A 25331-nucleotide genomic window follows, 5' to 3' on the forward strand; every position below is an offset into this window, starting at 1 on the left:
AGCCTACGAAAGTCCATTGAGCCCATTTTAGTTGGTAAAAAAAAAATTCTTTAGCAAATATTTCGATATAACGCGAAATTCTGAGTTAACGCGAAACTGTCAGATAAATATTGTTATTTTATACAAGAATATTATGAATAATGATTAAAAATGACCACATTTTAGTTTCAAATAATTTACAGTTCTGTAGATGTAATATTTTACGTTCATCTTTAAAATTTGGATAAGTGAATCAAAATAATGTAATACTTTCTTTAAATATAATTATATAAACTAAATCTGATAAAAAGCTCATATAAGAACTAGTATTTATATCATGTAAAGATGTTCCAAGTAAATAAGGAGGTAGAATATCAAATTTCTTTTTTCGCCGAGCCTGTGTTCGAAATAACGTTAGGTTGTCTAAATCAGGGACGTATATATATATACGTCCCTGTCTAAATTTGACAATTTTGACAATTCACAACTTGTGTATATTTCTCTGATAAAAAAGATTGTCAAACTAGTCTTTATCTTTTGTCGCGGCGATATCACGTATGTATAACGTTTTGAACAATTAAATGCACATCCTTTCAATTTTCCAATGATAAATTATGATATCTTATAGAAGTGTTACTCTGCATATTTTGATATCCCATTTTCTTAAATAAAGAGCTCATGAGAAGCGCGATGAATTGTGTGGCATTACTATTGATCACCCTTGATATTTTTGTGAATTAATAATCATATAAATTTATTTCCTGTATGTGTATGCATTACATCTACATGTTTGTATCAAGACAAAGTCGTATACCATTTTATTCCAAAGAAAAATATTTTTAAACACGTGTTAATATTAAGATATATTTACATTTCCAACTGTCTTTGTCTGTGATTACATTACGAATCAATTTTGAAGCCTATAACCCACAAATTTCATAGGAGATGAGCGACACAAAATGGGCGTGTCTGAAAGCATTTAACCAAAAAAACGGTATTGGCTGCTCCGCGTGGTACTGTATTATTACAAAACATGTGCTACATGAAAAAAAATAGTGGTTTTAAAATGTCATTTTTAAAGTGTAGAAATTGGAAATTATATAAATATAAGTTATATGGAATCATTCTTTGAATACTATGAAGTGATAATTTCGACCGGAGCGTAGTCAAATCTACTAGTATCATAAAGCTCATCAGGCTTTATTGGATTTGACCACACCCCGACCGAAATTATCACCTCATAATACTCAAAGAATGATTCCTTAAACCATTACTGAGGAAAATATACACTGTATGCTGAAAAATATCAATCATTATAGTTTAACTATATAATGTATTATACACTATAATTGAAAATACTCTGTAAAGAGAATTGAATAGGCAACCATAAAAATATTGATATCAGGTTTAAAAAATCATGCGATATTGAACTGATATTGAGTGGAAATGCACTTATTGTATCTCCTAATAAGTGCAAAAGTTTCGCCATTTTAGACGAAAGTTACGCATTTATTCGCGAATGTTACGCATTTATTTGCGAAAGTTACGCGTTTATTCGCTAAAGTTACGCATTTATTCGTGAAAATTTTGCCTTATATCGGGAAAGCTACACGTTTGTTCGCGAAATATTCGCGTTACGTTGCGAAAATTACGGGTTTATTAGCGATACTTTTTTTTACCTTCAAAAATGAGCTAAATGGGCTTTCGTACTATCCCCCACATTTCCACTAAGTGCTAAAAGTTACATGTATACATGTATTCGGAAACTGATACTCGCACATAGCAAATTGGGTACTATTGTTTGCATCATTTAAATACAGAAATATGTTTTCAAGCCAACTGGAAACTGTCCAAACACTTTTTTTTAGGCAGACAAAACAAAATTGATATCAAAAGTTCATCTGACGAAACTATTGTCTAGATTTATTTTTGCCGGTGGGGACTGGGGGTTGGGGGTTGATATAATATATTATATTTGCCATACTGCATTGATATCCTTTCAATATATTCCCAATGTGTCGTAATGTAAAGATGTAAATGTACCTAACGATCCACATGCATCTGCATGGCGATGCCCGAGTTTACCGTGATTAGGATAGGTTATCATTGAAAATGTAAAGTTTACGCCCCCCCCCCCCCCCCTCACTTTTTTATCCATATAAAAATGTGTACTGGATGTAGTATATAAGAAAAAAAATGCTGTATTAAAATAACTCTTGTTATTGAATCGGATGAAATTCAGATCCTATTATCCGCCTACGAAGATCGCTATACAGGCTTAAAATTGTAATGGATAAAAGGATAGAATTTTAAGAACATAGTCGTTCATAATTAATGACTAAATTATAATCTCATAACGAGGTGATATATCTCGTAATAACGAGAAAATATATCGTGATTACGAAAGTTCTCGCAATAACGAGATGATACCGAAAAACGGTATCGTGATTCCGACATATCGCTAGCTTACGGTTTTCGGTCCTCCGCCCATGGGAAGCAGAATGGGGCCAGTAAAGATGTTTCTGACTCAATACAGTTATCACGTGGTTAGGAAAAGTACTAAAGAGAGGGACTTCAAAAATATGACATAATTCTTTTGTTTTTGCAATAAAAGATTTATGGTCAAATAGGCATGAAAATCTCGTTATTACGTCAGGGGTAAATGTATTTTTTTAATTGACATCATCCTTAAAGTCTGCATGATTCAAAACAGTAAACAATTTAATTTCAAATACTGAATATGAACGTGGTTTGTTAAAACAAGAGATCGTTTCTTAAAACTCAATAGTTTTTAGCAGCGATCAAATAATACTATAAATTAAAACCCTCTCCCAATTAAATTGAAATGACCGCAAACCCTGGTTTGTATAATCTATCCTGTAAAAAGGCTTTGGACAACATTGATCAATGATATACTAGTAATGTGAACCATCAAGTGGACCGAAACAATGGCACCCTCTACATTAATTAGGCAATACATACTGTTCACAGTTATTTAATGATGAAGTACAGTGTAATTTTCGTCTAAATTTTATTTTCGCCCTCTGACAGTTGTTGAATCTAAGCAAAACGATAAGTTTTTTTTCTATTATTCGCTGTAGGTGAGAGAAAATAGAAAAAAATATAACGTCGGTAAACAAAATTGTTTTGCAAAAAATACTGCAAAGGTCATGAATTATTCATATTTAGCCGTTTACATGCAATGATTTGCACCTTTGAGAAGAGATACTGGAAAAGTCTATATACATTCTCTCACTTCCAGTATAGGTTTTACAATATTTTTTCCAAAGGGGCTTTCAAAAGCAATGTTACCCTTGTATGCGTGGATTTAAAAAAATCTCGGGGGGGGGGGGGGGGGGGGGCTGGGGGTGGATTGAATCAGTTAAATTTTGAAGGGGAGTAAAGTCTGCATGGACCCCCACTTATTCCGTGCATCTTTAGCAATCGGGTTCGAGATCTCCTTTATTTTCACAATAAGTCTCAATCAACTAGACGCTTGACTTTCATTTTGACGTGCAAGTCCCAGGTGTGGTGGCGAAAGACTAAATACTAGGCAGACACCTTGCACGCCATGCCTGTGCCTTTGGATGAACTTCGAGTAAAAGAAGAAGTTAATGGAGTAGTCAGGAGTATTCAAGCACTGGATCCAAGTCGTGTTGAGGATATACAGTTTTTGTCATATGTCCCTCCACCAGCTGATGCTGCACAATTGGAGGAATGGGGTGACAGAATTCGCTTCATTGCTATGGATCTCCATAGGCTTCTACGGTTGAGTCATGATAAGTTCTGGTGTCAGGCTATATTTGATGAAAGCTTACATAGTCTGATTGACACCTACTTGAAAAACGCACCAAGATCCAGTGAGGCAGTGTATGGGTTACCCGAAGATTTCCAAGACCAGCATGATGAAGTCCACCGAATGATCTTCATGACCTGTCTACGTCTTGCTACACACAAAGAAGATAAGGACAGTTTCATAACACCAGCAGTTTTCGGAGAGATTATATACGAGAACTTCATCTTTGACATTCCGAAGTTGTTTGACATATGCGTCCTTTTTGGACCAAGCAACGAAGCACTGCTCAGTAAAATGATTAATAACATCTTTACTCAGCAACCAAAGTACTACGAAGATCTGTCATGTGCGATTCCAACTATTTACCAGGCATTTGAAGATATGAAGAAGAAATGTGGGATGCCATGTTCATCAGACAAAAGCAATTCGCCTCAGAAGTTACATGATGGAAAAGAAGATCAAACTATGGAAACATTGAGTGTCCTGGATTTACAAGATTTAATTTTGTATATAGCAGACATTGGTGTGACACTTTCAAGCTTTGTGGAATGCCATCCTGCAGCATCCCAGATTCTACATCAAACTAATTTCATTCAACATCTGTCAGAGTTGTATGATATAGTACCTGCTTTGCTCTCTGAAGTGAAAAAAAGAGATTTAGAGGACTACAGATTGAAACAATATTTAAGGCAAAAAGTTGCACAAGCTAAAAAATCCTTGATGAAAACAGTTCACTTGATTATTTACAACTGCTATTTGGAGCCTATACTGGAAAACAGAAATTGTCCCGATGATCATGTAGATGGATTCATTGAGACTTTGTCAGCAGTGCTAAATGAACGTCGGTTCCTGGCAGACTTCGAGAGTTGTTATCCTTTTCAAAATTATATGGATATCTTAACTCAGTCTTCTTTTGACATTGATCAAACAAGAATCCATTACATTCAGGATGCATTTAGTTCCGCCTTTGCCACTTTTGGAAAGAGAAGAGAACCTACTGGTGCCACCACCAGAGGAGGCAGAACTTCTCCAGATGGATCTCCAGGACCGATAGAAGACAACTTGCAGGGAACTAGCAATACACCTATCTACTCATCGACAGATAAAAATAATGAAGACAACTTGATGGGAGCTTGTGCACCAGTGAAAACAGGTGTGGAGTTAGACTCTATGATTGCAGCAGTAAAAGACTTGTTACCTGATTTAGGAGATGGCTTTATTGAGTTGTGCCTGGAGGAAGCAGAGTATGATGTTGAAAAAGTAATCAACTTTGTTTTGGAAGATAAATTACCATTATCTCTACAAAACATGGACAGAAATCTGCCGAGAGAAGTACGACCACAGCCTGAGGAGTCTGCTATTTCACACAGAGCCAGTGTCTTTGATCATGATGAATTTGATGTGTTCAGCAAAGACAAAGTTGACATGTCATTGGTTTACAAAGGGAAAAGGGAAAAGACTGATAATGTGGACTTAAACGCAAAAGACTTGGTAGATGTTAAGTCTATGCTCTCAAAAAAGTATGGATATGAAAAGGTTTATGTTGAGGACAGTGGAGACGGTGATGAATTGTATGATGATGAATATGATGATACTTACGACACAATCAACGTTGGTGCAGATGACGCTGATTCTGCTGATGAACTTTCACAGATAAGACCCTTTACCGTGCCCAGAGTTTTAAAGCAACGGCCAGAGGTTGAGGATAATGAGAGTGAGGAGAGTTCTGAGGAATCTGACAAAGAAGCAATGAGGGATAACTTTGTACCAAACCCAGCTTTGATTCGCCAAAGAGCAGAGGAGCGTGCCCAGTGGAAACATCAAAGAGCACAGGGACAAAAGTCACAGAGTGGTGGTCAACCTCAAAATGCTAAGCAAGATAAAAAGTATGACGTGAAAGGTGGAGCGAAAGGGAAAGGCCAGACAGGAGAGGTTTTGAAAAACAGAGCGTGGAAAGAAAAACACAAATCCAGTCGGGCTAACCATAATCGAAAATACTTTTCTGACAAGAAAAGAATGGCTTAATGGACATAAATTATCTTTAATGAAAACAATGTTTAAAGGCATTTGAGCTATTGTGTATGTGTAACAGAAGATGTGTAAATCAAAAAGATCTATTGAAAAACGACGGCTATTAAGCAGAATATAAGAATATATTGAATACAAATTAATTGTACATTAAATTAGGTAATGATAAATGCAGGACAGTTATAAAACAGTATGCTTTTTACCCGAGTACCAGTAGTTACTTGATAGTGATCAATGAGTACAAATTGCTGCCTTACTCTACCCTACCACCCATAACTCAAATTTCCATATTCGATATCCCTATTAACGAATTTTTTTTTTTTTTAGTTGTATAGACACAATCTGCATTCAATCTGTTCCAATGTACATTCAGGTAAAGTCTTCATTCAATCTGTATTCAGGTATTGGTGCATACATCAAATTTTCTTGTGAATACTTATACCTATACACAATAAATGCTTTTAAAGTAATCAAGTATTCATTCAATCTGTGTTCATGTGTAAATTTATTCATAAACATATTTTTCGTGGATGAATAAAATGACAATCATCACAGTTACTGAATAATATAAGAGTAATCATAAATTGCTGCCCCATTCATTTGAGCATCTGTGGCTTAAATTATTTCATAATGAATTCGTTTCTCTGTTTGAGCAATGTCTTAGGATATACATGTATAATGGATATATAATAGTCAGTTAGTACACTATTGTGGTCAATCACTGAATCCTCATTGTGAGCCAGTTTCTGGGATTTTCCTTTAGTATTTTATCAATGATAGACTGGGATATTCCATGGAGAAGCATCTGAGGGACCACATTAAGGAGAATGTGGGAATACCCATGGCCACCATACTTCATCTACAGGAAAGAATTCATTGAAACTACCATTAAAATTGCCATTTCCAGGGTTACAGGGCCTCATTTTTAACTTGGAATATTGTTTAGTACATAAGCAATCATTCCCTTTCCATTTGAATAGAAATACATGTACTACATGTAATAGGAAAATTTAATATATATAATTGTTTGAGCTTTCTGTTCATTTACTCTTTTTTACCCTTTTATTCTTTGAATTTAGTTTTAAGACATTTTTACGACAAACTAATCAAACCCACTTACCAGTCTATGTTTAGTATGGACATCATGGGCTATTACAATTTTATCTTCATAACCCTGGTCTATCAGGAACTTGATTTTCTCAACTCTCTGAGCATCACTTGGCATGTCCACTTTCAGATCGTGGGTGTACATCGAGGTTTCTATACCAAACAAATCATACTCGCAGTAACTCCCCAGTGCTGCAAATTCTGCCAGCTCATCGTTATCGAGAATTGTCCCTTGAAGAAAGATAGACATATTTTTATGAACATTATTATGAGTACATGTACTATTGTAACGGGATGGGGTAAATAATGACTGACCAGAGCAAGGTTCAAACCCGAGCCCATTGAAACTTCAGTCAGGTGCTCTACCATCTGAGCTATCTGACCAAAGAGATGGAACAGGTCAGACTGCCACACTGTCAGATACGATTACCTGGTACTTGATAGTAAACAGCGACACTAGACACAGCATTGCTTTAGTCTGCTGGCATTTCCCATGATGCCAAAAGATCAAATGCAGTATAATTTCTCCAATCACCAGCAAATTACTTAACTATGAAAGATAGCATGATGCATAAGAAGTGTATATGTTAAATAGGAGAAATATATGCAACTTTGGATAAAAAAATAATTTAGTAAAAATTTTATAAGTCTGATGTGAACTTGTGACATGCTGTTCACAAACCCGATACTTTAATACTGAGCTACGATGATATTCAAATTAATTAATACAATCAATTCAACAAAACATAATAATCACCATTTTGTGACTTGTGTCTTAAAAAGTATAAGACTGGATGTAGTAAGGTACTTTAAACTTTTGCATTTTGAAACACTTCCTGTAATTTTTACAAAGCAAATAGCATTTGTGAATAGCATATCATCATAAACTCAACCTGTGGTGGTATAGATATCAAACATTCACAATATCAGGCATGGACATTTAATTAATGTATGCGTATTATATTTTGCATGTACGATATTTGGCGGAAATTGACTTTTCATCAAGGTAGTGTAGATCTGAATAAGCATTCTTTTGAATGTATCTATTCAGTGATATGTGCTTGATTTCGCGACGACCACTTTCTGCTAAAATCACTAAATGGAATACACAGCTAAGGCGACATAAAATTACTTTTTAGATTCTCATCCCCGCCCGTCCCTCTGAAAATGGCCTGCCCTGATGCATTTTATTTTATTTTGAAAAAAAAAAAAATTTGGAAAAAAATTTCGGTGAAAAAAATCAGACTCAATATACAAAAATTTCAAATATTTTAATGGCTGCCTAAACATGTGGATTACCGCTTGGGTGATTCCTGTCATGATTGTTATCATAAGGATACAAATGTCTTTGTGCATTAACAGTAAAGTTGAAAAAAATTGGAATTAAAAGATTAAAATTGGGTTTGTGTATTCATATTAGCATTAACAATTTAAAAGAATAGAGCAGTTGTTATTTCTAGAACATGAACGTTGAAAAAGGTGATTAAAAAAAATAATAAAATCAGCCCACCCGACCCATATTTTTTGCAAATCAGGATGAGAATCTAAGTATTAATTTTATGTGACCTACCGGTAAATGTAATACTGTATATTTACAGTTACTGTACTGTATACATGAGCAATCATTTAATCAGACATCCACTGTATATACAAGACATCTTTGATTCAGAAATTCACAGTATGGTTCTTTAAATATTACACTCACTGTCTAGATGAGCCATCACTAGCTTGTTGACATCACCCCCTGCCTCCTGGTACACGCGCACAATCTCAAATGGGGCCTTGTGATCCCTGCCTGGGTGGATGTTGACAGGGCATCGTAGCTCACTCTGAACACTGGCTGTAGCTTGTATGGCTACTTTCTCACTCTCTGATGATTAATGGAACACACATGAGTTTTCTTTATAATGCTAAATCATTTATATTCCAGAGTGATCAATTTTTGTGGATATTATACCCCTTACTTATTACATTTTCTTTGTTTGTTTTCAAATGTTTCAACTTTCGTGATAAATTTTAAGGAAAAAACAGTCAAAAGGGGAACAAATTATTTTTAAAACGTTTGAGGTTTTTGGCTTCCAAAGCTTACTTCCCAGTGGCCAGCTACACCCAATCTCTCCAATTATTCCGCATTTAATGTCACCACCATCCGCTCCGTGAAGGAGATCGGTTTTCATCACTTCCGCCATTTCTTCTGATGTCATCTTTAATGTCTCCGGTCTTGAAGATTCAACATAAAATCCTGTATGAAAAAGAATGGTTAATATACAGCAAATTTAGCAGTATGACCTGTGATAAAATGTATACAGAGAAATATTCCCACCCCTTTTATTACCATTCCTTTAGCCCTTGTTGTCAGCGGGTGAATTTAAGACTGGGTGAATTCTTATTAAGTTATCTCGATCTCTTTAAGCACAACTGTGTCAGAGCTAATTCAAGCCTGTGTGAAACTGTTTGCAAGTGTAGAAATGCGAAAATTACATATTTTAATAATAACCATGTACAAAGTACTGTAGCTATAACTCTTTTAGGCAAACTGACATATTTTCAAAGGTATTAATTTGATAGCTACCAAATTTACACATCATTGAATATAAATTGGGCTGAAACCTTTCCCTTTTTTGATAAACATGGAATTTGCTATCAAAAGGCTCAGAAAAATTAAATAAAAAAAGACTGCACAAAATTTGAAAAGTAACGTACATCTTGCAGATTGATGCATTTTAGTTGCAAATCATTATGACAGTCAAAACAGTTCATAAGTGTACAAAATAATTCTCCTAGCCAATTTAAAATTGGTACTAATAGGTATGGGTATACCACTACAGTGGTACATTCAAGACACACATATATAATAATTTTTTCAAAGATACTGGACAATCATGCCTACAATACATGAGTATGACTGATAATTACAAAAACATGGCATAACATATTAATGGTATATTGTGCGCACAACATAAATTCTTGTGCGCAGAAAATGTTATCTCATGCACATAACTTATTATCTTGTGTGCACAATTCATTATATCGTGCACATGAAAATTAAAATAAGTCATGCACAAGAAATAATACATGTAAGTTGTGGAAGTGAACCAATAGCTCTGTATCTCTCTATAACAGTACACTAACCTGTCCCTGCTATGACATTCACCCCGGTCTCCTTGGCAACATTCTTATAAAAGTTAATGTTTCTCTTGATTCCAAGTGTGGTGTTTTCCACAATTGTTCCTCCTCCATTTTTCTAGAATGGTTATAAGAATAAATACTGAAAGTCATATGCTTTGTGAAATCAATTATCAAAGCCATGCATGTACAGTTAAAGCATTGGGATTCCTATTAAATTGTTGTTTCATCATGAGACAGTCTCATAAATTTACATTGGTGATGCCAAAAGGATAGTCATTTATGGTCCAAATAAATTCAGGAATATCAAATTAATTTTTTAGAAATACTTTGTATTGATTTTTTCTTTTTTCTCCTTTTACTTAAAAATGAATGGATTTTTCTCCCTCAGTGAAAAGTACAAGTTTGAAGTTATTAACTAAATATACTGGTACAGTCAATTTCTGAAAATTAAATCATGTCATGAAAACAAAGTTATTGCGAAATACAGAAATTACCCATGACTTCACAGTACCGGTAAGTTAATCTGCTATAAGCATGATCATTGTAAATGTTTCACTGTTTGTACAGGTATTACTCTTTTAATGTATAATAGGGGGATTGATGGCACAATGTTAATATCTTGTATCCTTATTACTTTTATTAAAAGCATTCTAATACATGTATACCTTAAAAAAATCCATTTCTTCAAAAACTGCTCCATTTTCTTTTTCTATGCTCAGGTTTGCTTTGACTGAGTAACTGAAATTAAAACAAGTGAAAAGCTGTCAATGCAACAGCAAACTGGGTTTTCTTATATGTGAACTGTATCCATAATCCATATCAACCCTCAATTGATAAACACTACCTACCATATCCAGTGAAATAGAATACCCTAACCAATCAGACCCAACCTAACACCAGAGTAAACCCCAACTAAACCCTGGGTTTACTTTTGGGGTTTACTTGGGGTTTACTTTTTGAAAATTGGGGCCCACTCGGGGTTTACTCGGGGTTTACTTGGAAATTGCTTTTGTGGTCAACTGTATGCACTGAAGTGTGAAGCAGATCCATCTTTTATCTTACCATCCTACTACCTGTAATTCCTGTCCCTTGTGTATTCTGAATACACAGTTAGCGTCTGCTTTCAGGGGTGTACTTCTAATTGGGGTTTACTCTCTGTGTCCACTCTGGGTTTACTTTGGGTTTACTCTGGGTCCACTCTAGTAAACCTGTTGTAAATCCAGAGTAAACCCAGAAAGTAAACCCAGCTAGGGTTTAGTGGGGGTTTACTTTCTGTTAGGTTGGGTCTGATCGGTACTGTAGGAGGAGCTATCCATACAATGAGGGTACCCTATATGCAATATTTTGCCAAAAAATGATGAAGTTCAAAAGCTGATATTTTTTTCATAAATTATCAGAAATCAAAATCCTAGCAATATGCACACCTCTAATATATGAACAATTTATCTGCAAAAGAACAACTTCCTATCTTGAAAACTGTAGGAGGAGTTATCCGTACAATGAGGGTACCCTTTTCGAGCTGCTTGCCCGCCCACCCGCCATTTGCACAATTTCAATAACCGGATTTTTCCGTTGGAAAACCCGGTTAAAAATTAAAATACAGTTGAACTTAATTTGATAAGGGATATCTCAAACATCTGATACAATTCACTTTGAACGCCATGCACATACCGAAGTGAGTTGACAGTCCCTATAACTGTCATTTTAATGTACGTATTTTTGACTTGGATATCTTCAATCTTTGCAAATGTCTTAGAGTTTTCTAGGTCTTAGGAGTTGAAGATTTTGACTACCCAATATTTTGTTTTTTAAAATCAAATCAACTATCTAAATCTACCAGTATATTCTACAAATGCTTTTGAATTGAAGAAAAAGTTTCTAAAATTTTGAGATTATTACTTACGGATTTTGTCTGATATACCAGAGAGTGTCTAGGGCTACTGGTGCGTCTTCCAGATACTTATATTTTGGATCGATTGGAAGTCCGAGCGCCCCAGAGTCAATAGAAAGATGTTCATGGGTCAAGGTTACCCCTAAGTTGGCTGGGTCAATGGGACCTAAAACTATAGGAAAAATACAAGTATCACACGTAGGTAGCTAAATGTTTAAAGAACAAAGTAATTGATAATTAAACTGATTCCACAGAATGATTTAAACCAGGAACTTATATATACTAAATTAGTATATCTACGTCCCTGTTTGCATTAATATTACTCACAGTATATTTCTTCTAAACTGTAATTATCAGGTACTTTGAGAGATATATCATGCATGTATTTTTTGCTAAGTTTTATAGATGTGTGTTATCTATGACTGGAATTTTTAGTCATCAATATCTGTATATATGAACTATAATACATCAAAGCAAGGAAAAAAATTGAATTAAAGAGTTAGGCTAATAATTAGACTCGTATTAATAACTATTCAAGTATAAAAACAAATACAATTTAAATACTTTTTCCTGAAAGTATTTAACAAAAGTTGTTACCTTTATCCAGATACAGGTAAATAGGTATATTAATATGCATGGAGGCTTTTAAAAAATGCCAATTTGAAAGCTAAAGTGAATATCATAAACATACCTGTTTGAATTTTTTCCGACATTTTGGCCACTGCAGCACCTTCAATTAAAATGACATGTGTACCATGATACTGATTAATGATCAAGTAATGATCAAAACATCAGTTAAATAAAATCTACGGATGCACAAGACAACATTAGTGTAAAATTCAGTTTTTACCGTGGACGGGTTTTAAAAATATTTCGGAACCTCTCTGGTTTTACCAGAAAATGAAAGTAAAAATCCGTTCGGAATTAAGCACTAAAACAGGTGCTCTTGAATCTTATCAGACAGGTAATGCAAGTAGTATTTTATCACCGTTTCTGTCTATATTTAGCAAGAAGATTTTAGGTCAGTTTAGCTGTTTATTTTCTATATTTAGATGTGTGTAACTCTTCGCATGTACGACATTCTATATACTACATCATATGTCATGAAGATTATCTGCTCTCTTACTGTTTAATTAGGACTAAAATTTAGCTAACAATCAATATGCTTATATAAAAAAGATTCAGCATACCCTAGGTGTCTCCTTGCTGTTGCATATTAAATGTGTAAATTACAGTTCGATTTTCAAAACTCCAACTTTTATCTTTTCAAAAAGCATTGATTATTAAATATTTTATTTTTGTGGGAAGGGGAGGACATCTTTGCATGGGAAGGTGGGAGGCATGTAAAATGTGCAGAAGTTTTCAGTTTTTTGAATTTCATAGCTATCAAAAATTAGAATAAAATTATATTTCTTACAAACAAAAAAAATATAGAACATATTAAATTAGGAAAGAACCAAATTAAGCAATCCAAAGTTATTTTTACGTTCAGCTGTGATCAACCTTGTATGCAAGCAGCTTCCACAGAAACTGCCATTAATAGAAAAAACAACAAATTGCCTTACATTGAAGTAATCTGTTCTTAATAGTTTAATTTACTTTCAGCAATTGAATAACTGCATTCCATAAACTAAGTTGACATTTTCATCTTTTATTAAGCATATGATACATGTGATAAACTGTGCAGTTAGATTGTCTTTAAATTACCACAATAATTGCAACTATTAAGCCTATCGACAATTTTCAAAATGTATATTGCTCACTAGGCATCCTTGGCAACTCTCTTCTCTCTCCTTTATTTTGAATAAAACTTCATATAAATATAGAGTAATGTACATGTATTAAAATCTGTTGAATTCTTATTTTTGCCGCTCATTTCCCAAAATAATTCGATATTTATGAATACACCAGGGTTAAAACCCAATCTAATTAAAATTAGACTTGTAATTCCACTCCTCTACGATACGCTATACAAGATCTAACAACATCCAGTAGAGGAGCGGAATTACAAGTCTAATTTTATTAGATTGGGTTAAAACCATATTTTTTCACTAGAAGGAAAAAATCCCAAGACATCTGCCATAAAATGCTATTGAGATAAAAATATAACCGGTACATTGAAAACTTTCAAAAATTGATGGAAAGTAACTCTGTTTTGTAAAAGAAATTTACCATACGTCAATACTTCAAAGATGTTTTCCAGACTCTTTCAGAAAGGCTTCAGAATATAATGCAATTGGTCTAATTCATATCTGACAAATTTGGTAATTTAAAATAGATCATTAAACAACTATACTCTGTCCCAAGTTTCTGCTTCCACCACTTTTTGCATAATATTTCGATAATGATACATGTAGATACCTTTGTGAATATTTGAACAACATTCTTTCAGCAAAACGAAAAGTCCAGATTTTCTGTTTTGAGATGCCCCGCCTATTGCCTCCAGTTTCAAATGAATACACATCCAAAAGTAAAAGGTCTACAGGGATTTTGCATTGCAAACAACATAAAAAAGAAAGCACTCTGATATTAATGTTAAAAAAATGTGGGAGGTGTCCTGAGTGCTTCCATATGGAGATAATTAAACTCTGTAAGAGTGAGTTTCGGTAAAAACAGATGATTTAGGAAATTTTGGATTTTTCCCCATTTAAAGATTTTAATTGTACTTAATTGACAGTTATGATTATTTTTATTGAAAATTGCTAAAATGTGACAGAAGCAATAACTTGGGACATGCATATATATCAGTACTCTAGTCTATATTTTAATAAATACCAGGTACTGAATTTTTGCAATATCTTATTAATATATAATTCTTAGGTATCTGATCCATAATAGCCCCAGATTCAGTGAAGCTGGATATATAACAGATATGTATGGGCTTAGTACTCAGTATACTTAGACATAGTTTTCATGTTTAAGTATCAATATGTAAGAGCAGAATGTGTCCTAGCCAATAAATTATCTTTTCCTGTTTTTGAAAAGTTGCCCCCTTTGCTTTTAATCTATAATCAAAGTACTGAAGTACTGTCGGGAGTTGATTTTATTGATTATTACCAATTTTAAAATCAACGATATGTTATGCAAATTTTTATAATACGAGTTCTCAAACTTTTCCACAAGAATTTCGAGAAAACCCCATATGAATCATGTTTTGTAATATTTAAAGATAGAATTAATTCCATCAAACTGACGTATCAGTAATCGAAATGTTTCTAAAGATTGTACACGTCTGGATCCAAGCAATATAGAACTCTAGTCTTGTTCAACCAGACGCTTGGCTGTCTCTGTTAATCTCTGACTACCAAGAGAGACTCTCTGCTTGTCAGAGATTTACGGAGACAGCGGAGCGTCTGGTTGAACGATTAAACTCTAGCAGAGGAATACATGCAACTATAAAAAACAATTGAATTGTTCGTACTATATAAAATCTGACTATTTTCAAGGTATTTATAGATACTTTTCTTTTGAAAAACAACGGTACAGCAGACAGTACACCAAATCTATCTATTATTTTCAAGAACTACGTCTTGTCAGCGGTGATGATTTGTGCTTAGGTCCAAACACTGTTTCACTTTCGGTTTTCCAGAGTAACTGCATAAGAGAGTTGATTAAAATCAACTCCCAAAAATCAATTTAAAAAATTTTTATCTAGTATAAAATTTGTTTTCAATAGCTTTTCTATTCCTAATGATTAAATACATCTTTCCACCAAAGCGTTTATTGATATTGTAGTATTTACCGGTACTTTTATTTATTAATTAATCACTGCTTAGGTAATAACATTTTTGAAAATTTCTGTAGGTAATATCTTATTTCTTTTCTAGTATGCATGATCTTACCAACCAAATTTTTTTCCCCCCCCCCAAATCATGAAAAATCCTAATCCATGGGGGGGGGGGGGGGGGGGGGGGGTGGTACCTATAGCTCCAATACAATATCTACCAAATTTTTTTCCCTTCAAAAATCACGATATTCCTAATGCGTGGGGGGAGGGGGGGGGGGTAGTATGCCTATGACTCCAACTTCTCAATCTTTCAAAGGTACATTAATAAACATTTATGTTTCCTGCAAAAAAAAGTGGGGGGCTGAACCCTCTATTCTGCTATGTGCATAATGGTTAGGTCTAACTTTGCCCAAAAAATGGGGCGGCTAAGCCCTCCCTAGCCCCCCCCCCCCCTGGTTCCGACGCCTATGGTTCAAGATTAGAAAATTAGGTCCCAATATGGGTTGGATACCTTAAACGTAAACAAAAAATTTAAAACCAATAACTCGTGTTTATGCAAATATATGTTCTCTAAGCCATCACTCACAATATTGCAAAAAATAAAGATACATAATTTTGAATCAATACCGTCTCATGTGACAGCGTGGGGTTTTATGGAGCCCTATATATATCTTCTCTAATATCAGTATTTTGGCCCTCATATGAGAACAGTTTTTTTCCTTTTCCTGTATTCTATGTACTTCCTGAATATGTTTAGCTTTCAACAGCAGTGTATTGGATAGAAAACCGGTGGGTTCCGACTATGTTTTTTTCTTTGCCTGTAGTTTATGTACTTCCTGATTATCTTGTAAATATATATGTTTAGCTTTATACCAGAAAAGTTTTATACCTTTACTGGGTATAATTTTCTTATCACCGACAATTACACCACACCATAAACAAACCAAGATAAATCACTCAATATCAGGAAACACTGATAGAAAATGTGCTTGACCTCTAAGAGTCTCATTGGTTAACTTAAAAGAATACAATAAATTAAAGTATAATCAATCAATAGGTATTTATAAGTATTGATCAGATTTCAGACAGTGCAGGGTTTGGCACTATATCCACAAACGACTAAAAACTCTCAAAATATATAATGGGTAAACATGATCCAGGAAACTACCTCTAAGTTTAAAACAGGGTACTCTAGTGCAGTATGTGTTATAAAGTAACTTGAGAGGGGTTATAGATGTCTATCTGACTCGTTTTCATTCTTGCATAAAGTCAAAACCTAGAATATAAGAAGGATGACAGCTCTGGGAGATTGTGTGTCTTGATATTTAAATCATCATTGATTGAAAACAGAATTCAGTGAAGGTCTGTATATAATTTTGGTAACAAATTCTGTCTTTGCTGTGTGTCTCTCCCAGTAAATTCATTGGTAATGAATTCTGTGCTGCGTGTTTCTCCCGGCCAGTAAAAGATTTATGAATTTAATTCAATCTCATTGTAAGAGAAAATGCTCTCCCGGCACAACTATTGTCAAAGTAGAGGTTTCTTTTCTCCTTGTGATGCATAGAACTTAAGCTGCTAGAAACTTTCTTTATATCTTCAAAAAAAAAATGCATCTTCAGGCAAGAAATGTTGTGAAGCTGCAGGTGAATCATGCAGTCTGAAAATTATCCCTGAAATAAGATTTCCGCTGGCTTCCTGTCTTTGTTATTCTGCTCCATCAGTATGTTTATGATGACAGTGAACTCATGTCAGGCAAAATCTGCTGTAAACTATTGATGATTTCAGGTAGAATCAATCCTTGTCCTCTGTTATTTCCTTTCAGGATGAACAAGAAATATGTTATGTGAGCTCTCGGTGCGGACAGTGGGATGGCAGCTGACATGCTGGAAGAAGAAGGTAAGGCTTTAGTCTGTTTATGCATACATTCCCTATAGTTTGTGTGGAATCTGTTTATTTCAGGTACTGGTATAACGACAGACTCTTAAAAAAGTATAGCAAAATGAAGATTTTTTCCCCAAAGTTTTAGCTGCTTGTTATATATAGCATCTATTACGGCCATTGACTGCCATTGTGGTATTGCATGTACATCTATTTATATACAGAATAAGAGTGAAAAATTATACCGAAAACCCTAGTAGAGATTGACATTTAAGAATAATGAAAAAATTCCTGTGTATTATTATGGTATGACAGTACTGGTTTCCTGGAAATTTCTTTTGCAAATAACTTGCTTTCATTTCATTGTCAAGTTGATTTAATGAATTTATTCTATTTTTAAAAAAATTCCATCAATCAATTCACCTTGTATTTTATGAAATATTAGATATACACCGTGTGTGTTACTTTCTTATATAAACATCCGACATTTCATGAGATTTAGAAATAAATTTGTTAATTCATGTGTATTAAATATGAAATAGTCATTATCACAGTTCTGATAATAAATTCCAAGAGTACTGGTATTAAGTTTTTATGTGCATGTAACTTTTTTTGTAAAACTCTAAATCTATGATTTATTAACCCTCCTCGAAGGTTTTTAGTTTTTACCTAGTCAAGGATACTGTTATTTTCACACCGTCCCATACAAAAAAAAGTTACACTTAGTCATAACTTTTCTGTAACTAAAGTGTAACTTTTATGTACCCAAGATTTGGGCACATAAAAGTTATAACTTTTTTGTACCTAGATTGGACTTAAACTTTTTGCCCTATAACTAAAATGTACCTACATGGAACTTAGAAATTTCTTAGTATAACTAAAATGTACCTACATTGAACTTAGAAACTTTTCAGTATAACTAAAATGTACCTACATTGAACTTAGAAACTTTTCAGTATAACTGAAATGTACCTACATTGAACTTAGAAACTTTTCAGTATAACTAAATTGTACCTACATTGAACTTAGAAATTTCTTAGTATAACTGAAATGTACCTACATTGAACTTAGAAATTTCTTAGTATAACTGAAATGTACCTACATTGAACTTAGAAACTTTTTAGTATAACTGAAATGTACCTACATTGAACTTAGAAACTTTTCAGTATAACTAAAATGTACCTACATTGAACTTAATCAATTTGTGAATGTGTTTGGACTTTGTCATTTTTACACTAAAAATTTAAGAGTATCTTATCCAAGAGTTTCAAGTCTAAAGTAGACTTTTATCACAATAAATCTAAAAACTAATATAAAATATCGTTATAACTTTTTTTTTCTTTTTTTTTTTTTTTTTTATAAAAATCACCATGAGTGTGGGGGTGGGGGGGGGGTAGATGTAGGTTAATCACACACTGGGTAGTAAAATCACTAAGATTTGTTTGAAAACAATGACATAACCATTATAACGGGAATCCAGTCCATCAATTGCAACACAAATACCTGTCCAAAATTTTATTGTTTTTATAAGGCAGAAACAGGAAATCACTTTCCGCCTGAACGCACACACATCCCAGGTTAACAGTAAAGGGTGTCTAAAGAGGTCATGATTAGTCCGTGCTGTGATGACACTGATGTTTGTTTAAGATAAAAAGTTTATGTGTGTGTTTTGACCAGCAGACATTTTTATTTTGCTCCTGCAAGCATTATTTTGTTATCTGTCTGTTGAACATCATTAGACATATTACGATTTCGTTTAAACACTGTTAAATACTAAGGGGTAGCATCAACTTTATATTATCACTGAAAATTTTCCCAACTTTTCATGGCCTTCCCCATGAATAAAGGAATAGAGTAGATTCCTATAAATTGATTCAGAATTTTCCCACGACATCGAATGCATGCGAAGAAAAGGGGGGTGGGGTGGGGGAGGGGTGGTGGCATTGTTTGTTATTATGAGATGGGGTCACCATATTTATTCACATATTTGATAAATAGACATGCTGTTAACAAAGAACAGTACTGCTATTTCCATCTGTATGTTTTCCCAGTACTAGCCTATCTCTCATCGTAATTTATAACGGCACATAGCTATAAGGACTGTGTTTTAAACTTTGGGAAACATGTTTTATTTCAAAAAGATGTTATAATTTTTGGTTTTACATATTCATCAATTGTAAAAATGCATTGGTATTTAAATTCATTTAGTTTTTAAAATTCCCTCAAATTATTCAAAATGGCGGCTCTTGAGACCGGAAATGCCAAGTTTTGATGATCGGTTAATAAACTAACAGGTTGTAAGGAAAGAAAGTATTACTAAAATTTGTTTCATTTAAATGCAGAATTCTTAAGATAATATTAAGTAAATAATATTGTTTTTTAACTAAAATAAATTTAAAGATTTATCCCGGTATTAATCGTGGCTGTATCTTGATTGGTCAAAATTTCAAACTTGGACTTTCGTGAATTCTGATTGGACAATTGCCATTCCGCCATCAAATTTTGAAATGGGCAAAGAAGACAGGATTTGTTGTGAAGATTTTCCAGATTTTTTCAAGAAATGTGCAGAATCACAGCGTGTTGTATGTAGTAATGAAACTGCAAGCAGTGGTTTCATAAAGATAGACATGCTTAAGACCTGGATGATATGGCTTTAGTTGTGGATGACCATTTCCATTCAGGGTAAGTCTGATATACAAACAAGTCATTTGAAATAATTCATTTGTGTTTGCTTATCTCAATTTCTATATTATTGCTTTGCACTTAGAAATGAATTCCATTTGGAATATTTCTAGAATTTTAATAAGAAATGCATGATTTTATCATCTATATCAAAGTCTATGCAGCCATGTATATCTAGTGATGTACATTCTATATATAATCAAATTATGGCCGACCATTTTAAAAAGAGTATCATTGTATTGCAGAAAAAATCCCAACCAAGTCCAGCTAGCAGACTGTACACCAGATTGAAGATACATCATTAATACAAGATGAAAAAAGGTAAGTGTGTGTGTTTATCAAGTAAAGATATACAGATTTTAACCATATATTATGTATATCTTTTAGTAAATGAATTATTGTAAATCTGAGAATATAATGGCAACTGCTGTATCAATGTTGACTTTTTAGAGGGGGGGGGGGGCAGGTCAACAGAGAATTGAAAAATTTTACTGATATTTAATAATAATTTATGCTACGTATATTGAAAATTGTCAAACAGTGTCATGTTTTAAATTTTATTGCCTTCTTTTAGATTAATGGAGGACGAGGATAATACTATGAAAGAGCAAGAGCAACCGTTCCCATAGAAATACATGCAGCCATGTCAACAGAAACCAGTTTTCACCTGCCAGGTGCTGGTCACATTTATATTCAACATGGGTATGCTATATAATTATGTTTTAAGTATAAGGTAGTTGTCAAGGATTTTAACAGTAACAATGAAAGCACATGTATAGTAAGAAATTGCCATAATGAAACATTCTTTTTTATACATTTTAGGAACAGATTCAAGAAACAGATCCAGTTGTTTGCTGATAAATTACTGCAGGTCATTGGTATCATCTAGAACCAGGACTGTTTTAAAAATCATTCTAGTATATTTGGAACAAAATCATGCTAGTATATGTTAGGAATTTAACCTAAAACATGCTTTATGAAGGTTTTGGTCAAATTTTGGTTTACAAAATAATGTTTCTCAAACTTTCTATTCAAATTGAGCAAGAACATTAGACACACATGTAATCCCAAATGCTTTTATGTTAGATTATTGCTTTATTTTAAAAACTTGCCTATAGGGTCTGTAATGATTTGTGATAATTATGTAAACAATAAAATGCTTTCTTTGGTGATATATGCGGGATATGAATGTAGCGACATTGCAGAAAAAATACATTACCCGCATTAGCGAGTTATGTAAAAATTTTCTGCAATAATTGCTCCCTTCATTACCTGAATGAATCGTCAAAGAAAGCATTATATTGTTTATATTTACATCTTTCTTTGAACAAATTAATAAATTGTTTGTAAAGAGTATGTTAAATTTACTATATTATTCTTAATGTGCATCAGTACGTTAGCTAAAAGAAACAGCCAAATTGTCTTCAATGGGAATGTGAGTCTGATATCCTCCTGATTATTTCAGTGATTTTTCTAAGGTCATTGTAAGTTTCGACCAATCGTTAAACAAGGCGTTAACTATAAGTTTCCATTAGAAATGGAAGAAAGCATACGCATTAGATGTAAATATAATTCGGTAAACATATTGATTAACAAAAACATTGACTTGTGTTCTTTTGCTCACATGAACAGATATGATTTTAAATTCCTATTCAAGAGCAAAAGCAATTTGATGAAAAGTTCTTTATGTCAACATTAGGGACTTTTTTTTTTATCAGTATAACACCTGTACATGTACCTGGGGTTTTTTTTTTATCTGAAGTTTATGTTACAGATAGATATTTTTTGCCTACATCTGTAATTTTTCTGTGTAACTTTTCTGTACCTAAATGATAACTTTTTTGTACCTACATCTATAACTTTTCTGTACCTATACAATAACTTTTCTGTAACTTTATGTATAACTTATCTGTACCTACATCTATAACTTTTCTGTACCTAAATGATAACTTTTTTGTAACTATATGTATAACTTTTCTGTACCTAAATGATAACTTTTCTGTAACTATATGTATAACTTTTCTGTACCTATATGTATAACTTTTCTGTACCTACATCTATAACTTTTCTGTAACTATATGTATAACTTTTCTGTACCTACGTCTATAACTTTTCTGTACCTAAATGATAACTTTTCTGTAACTATACGTATAACTTTTCTGTACCTAAATGATAACTTTTCTGTAACTATATGTATAACTTTTCTGTACCTACATCTATAACTTTTCTGTACCTAAATGATAACTTTTCTGTACCTATATGTATAACTTTTTTGTACCTAAATGATAACTTTTCTGTAACTTTAATTTGTAACTTTTTTGTACCTAAATGATAACTTTATTATAACTTTTTGATAACTTTTTTATACCTATTTATTTTTATGAAAAAAATAAATTGTCAATAGTTACACTCTAGTTATGACTTTTTTGTACTTAAGCAAAAAGTTACAATATAGGTATAACTTTTTGATGCTAATTTGGAACCATAATTGATCAGATGGTTCCAAATTGTGCTAACTTAGTTATGACTTTTTTGTAACTTTTTTAAGGGCTCATAGGTATAACTTTTTAGTGCTTTTTTTTGGTATGGGGTATTATATTTTTGCTCAATCACAGTTATGAAAGTTTCACCCTAATTATAATCCTATTTTAAATTTATCCACTGTCATTAAAAAGGAATGGGATGGAAAAAAAAGGGATCCAAAATTTCTCTGTATTTAAGCTTTTTATGAGAGGGAGACTGAAAACTTGCATCCGTGGTTATCTTAAATGTTACATGTGTTATAGTAATTTGCAAGTAACTGGAAAAGGTCAAGGTTATATTCATCAAGGTCAATCATCAAGGTCAATCATTATGGTAGATGTCAACTATTACTGGATATGTCATAGTCATTTATTTTTATTCAATTCAATTGTTAGATTGATGTACATGTCATTTCATCCTTATCATTTAATGTAGCTCCATACTTTCAGGAGTAGAGTTTTCTTTATATCACTGCCTTTTTATGAATTTATCTATCTAATAATCTCAAGATTTCTAGCAATAAAGAAAAAAAAATCAATGTTGATAATTATGTTTGAGAATGATTCTTTATTGTTGCACTGCAAACAAACTGTTTGATTTAGGGGAATTGAACTCACTGGTCAACCTCAAAGAAAAACAAATAAAAGCCAGAATTCTGCACTCAAACTGGTGCTTGCATGGGCTTTTATCTGGTGTTATAAATTGGTCAATTCAAAAGTTTTAATCAGTTGATTTAAGAGACAAAGAGCAAATTAAGGTATAAATCAGTAAAGGGAACAAGTACAAAACTAGCTATATTAACAATTATTATTTCTGAGACTTCTTAGGAGACTTGAAAAATCCACTAATCAAAAGGAAACTCTCATTATTCGTCGATTCAGTCCTCACAAAAAGAGGCAAATCATTGATGGTAAGAGCTTTAGGTTGGATAAGAATTTTTGCACTGGTAACATAAATTTTATAATAAATTACACGAACTAAATTTAAATTGTCGATGGAGCTATAGGACCCATTATTACAAGTACATATATATATTTAGAATAATTAGATTATTTTTTGATTAGGCCCATTGTATTTCATTTTGTACCATTAATTAATACTGATATGTTAGAGGTTCAAATAAGGAGAGGATTGAGAAGGATTTGTAATGCATGTGCATCAGGTGTACCTATTATAGTTATCTTAAAGAAAACACAGGAACTTGTAAATATACTTGTAAATATTCTTAAGAATCAAGACTCTACTTTAAATCAAATCTTTTGTGTATGATTACAAATTTCAATGACTGAATCATCATATAAAAATTAGTTAATTGAGCAAAATATTTTTCACCAGCAATTTACCTTTACATACCAACCTTACAGTAAAAATATTTCACATTAGTGTGGTTTTTACCTGCACTCTTGAGCAGAACAGCTTATTTTAAAAGGGAATATATGTCTGGTTACAAAAATGACAAATTAATTAAATAATTAAGATAAGGTTTATGTTTATTTCATTTGAAATGTACTTGGAGTTGCCATATAAAAGTCAAATTTTTGTCGTTTTATGGTAGTAGGTTGCGCAAGGTTGGCAGTACCCTATTAATAAAGAAACTCTTCACTGTAGATTTGATTTTTATTTTGAGAGCTTTAGTCTTGTTTGTTTAGAGCTGTGATTGTGTTTATCTATATAAAGTCCTGAGGCAAATCTTGATATGTATTCCTACTCAATACAAGTATCATAAAAATTCATGGTCCAATTGCGGGGGAAATAAATTTGTTCAATGGTGTATGACTCGTGGATAGACATGAAGTACATTTGTTGAAGAGCGACACATCAGTCGAAATTCTCCTTGTAAAGACCTGACATAATGCACACTCAAATGACCCCCAGAAAGCAGCCAAAGAAGTTTTAATTAGCCTGGATGAATTTCAAGCACATTTTGAGATGTGGCCTGGAAATATTCTGACATTTACAAAAGAAATGTACTTGAAGAAGGAACAAAAATTTCATATTTGAAGCATCATGGGTGATATAAGGATTACTTTTGGCGACGTATCTGATTCTGAAAATGAACTTGAATTTTCAAGTGATTCAGGTATTTAAGAAGTAATTTCAAAGTTTTTTTCTTTTAAAACATGATTGTTTAATAATTATTTTAAGATATTAATTATGGAAGAAGTCTTAACATAATTTTCTTAAATCATTATTGTTTATTTTAGTATTTAATTTCTTGAATTTTATTCATGTAAGTAAAATAAGCAAGGAACCTAAAAAGATCCTATGGTTGTAATTGCTTTTTTGAACATCTGTAAAGATTCCAAAATGAAATTTTTATTCAGTATATAGGAATATCATATTCACAGGAAAATTGAACCGTGACAGTAGTTTTTTTTTTTTTTATTTCTAAAATGAAGTACCTGATAAAATGATGGGATTAAGGCGATAAAACTGGGTTTAGGATTATTGGATGCTAGACAAACAAATAAGATGTGCAATAAGGGTACTGTAAATTCCTAATTAAATGCGAGGAATTAATATCCGCGTAAAATCGCGAAAAGCACAACTCGCGGATTTTAAAATCTCACTTTTAGTTTTTGGACAGATGT

The 25331-nt window shown here is 32.9% G+C and overlaps 3 protein-coding genes and 1 long non-coding RNA gene across 8 annotated transcripts in view; 3 read left to right on the forward strand and 1 right to left on the reverse strand.

Annotated features, from left to right (window-relative positions):
• Positions 1 to 25331, forward strand: part of LOC128168249 (solute carrier family 2, facilitated glucose transporter member 12-like) — a 42143-nt gene that overhangs the window by 6911 nt on the left and 9901 nt on the right. Inside the window, exons 1-2 of one of the 4 annotated variants that reach the window (XM_052834437.1) lie at positions 12847 to 12894; positions 17480 to 17553. In XM_052834437.1, the coding sequence (XP_052690397.1) occupies positions 17526 to 17553 (28 nt within the window). In that variant the 5' untranslated portion in view covers positions 12847 to 12894; positions 17480 to 17525. Of the gene's footprint in view, positions 1 to 12846; positions 12895 to 16838; positions 17020 to 17479; positions 17554 to 24377; positions 24821 to 25331 lie in introns of those variants that run through there. The other 3 variants (XM_052834436.1, XM_052834438.1, XM_052834435.1) reach the window with 3 other exon arrangements.
• LOC128168247 (activating signal cointegrator 1 complex subunit 2-like) lies at positions 3525 to 6273 on the forward strand. The gene has a single exon (XM_052834434.1). The coding sequence runs from the start codon at positions 3551 to 3553 to the stop codon at positions 5798 to 5800; it is 2250 nt and encodes a 749-aa protein (XP_052690394.1). The 5' UTR covers positions 3525 to 3550; the 3' UTR covers positions 5801 to 6273.
• On the reverse strand, positions 6289 to 12882 carry LOC128168251 (phosphotriesterase-related protein-like). 2 transcript variants are annotated; one of them, XM_052834444.1, is made up of 9 exons: positions 12781 to 12882; positions 12622 to 12660; positions 11943 to 12102; positions 10705 to 10777; positions 10043 to 10154; positions 9000 to 9152; positions 8616 to 8780; positions 6924 to 7141; positions 6289 to 6662 (listed from the first exon to the last, which is right to left on the reverse strand). In XM_052834444.1, exons 2-9 carry the CDS (start codon positions 12641 to 12643, stop codon positions 6522 to 6524), a joined length of 1044 nt encoding a protein of 347 aa, XP_052690404.1. In that variant the 5' UTR covers positions 12644 to 12660; positions 12781 to 12882; the 3' UTR covers positions 6289 to 6521. The 2 variants fall into 2 exon arrangements, with proteins under 2 accessions (XP_052690404.1, XP_052690405.1); XM_052834445.1 differs by lacking the exon at positions 12781 to 12882 and having other exon boundaries at positions 12622 to 12774.
• On the forward strand, positions 20041 to 21178 carry LOC128168252 (uncharacterized). The gene is made up of 4 exons (XR_008241314.1): positions 20041 to 20217; positions 20463 to 20538; positions 20792 to 20919; positions 21040 to 21178. It is a non-coding gene; the product is annotated as an uncharacterized LOC128168252 (long non-coding RNA).

This window comes from Crassostrea angulata, chromosome 10 (genome assembly GCF_025612915.1).
Source record: "Crassostrea angulata isolate pt1a10 chromosome 10, ASM2561291v2, whole genome shotgun sequence".
Taxonomy (NCBI): Eukaryota; Metazoa; Mollusca; class Bivalvia; order Ostreida; family Ostreidae; genus Magallana; species Magallana angulata.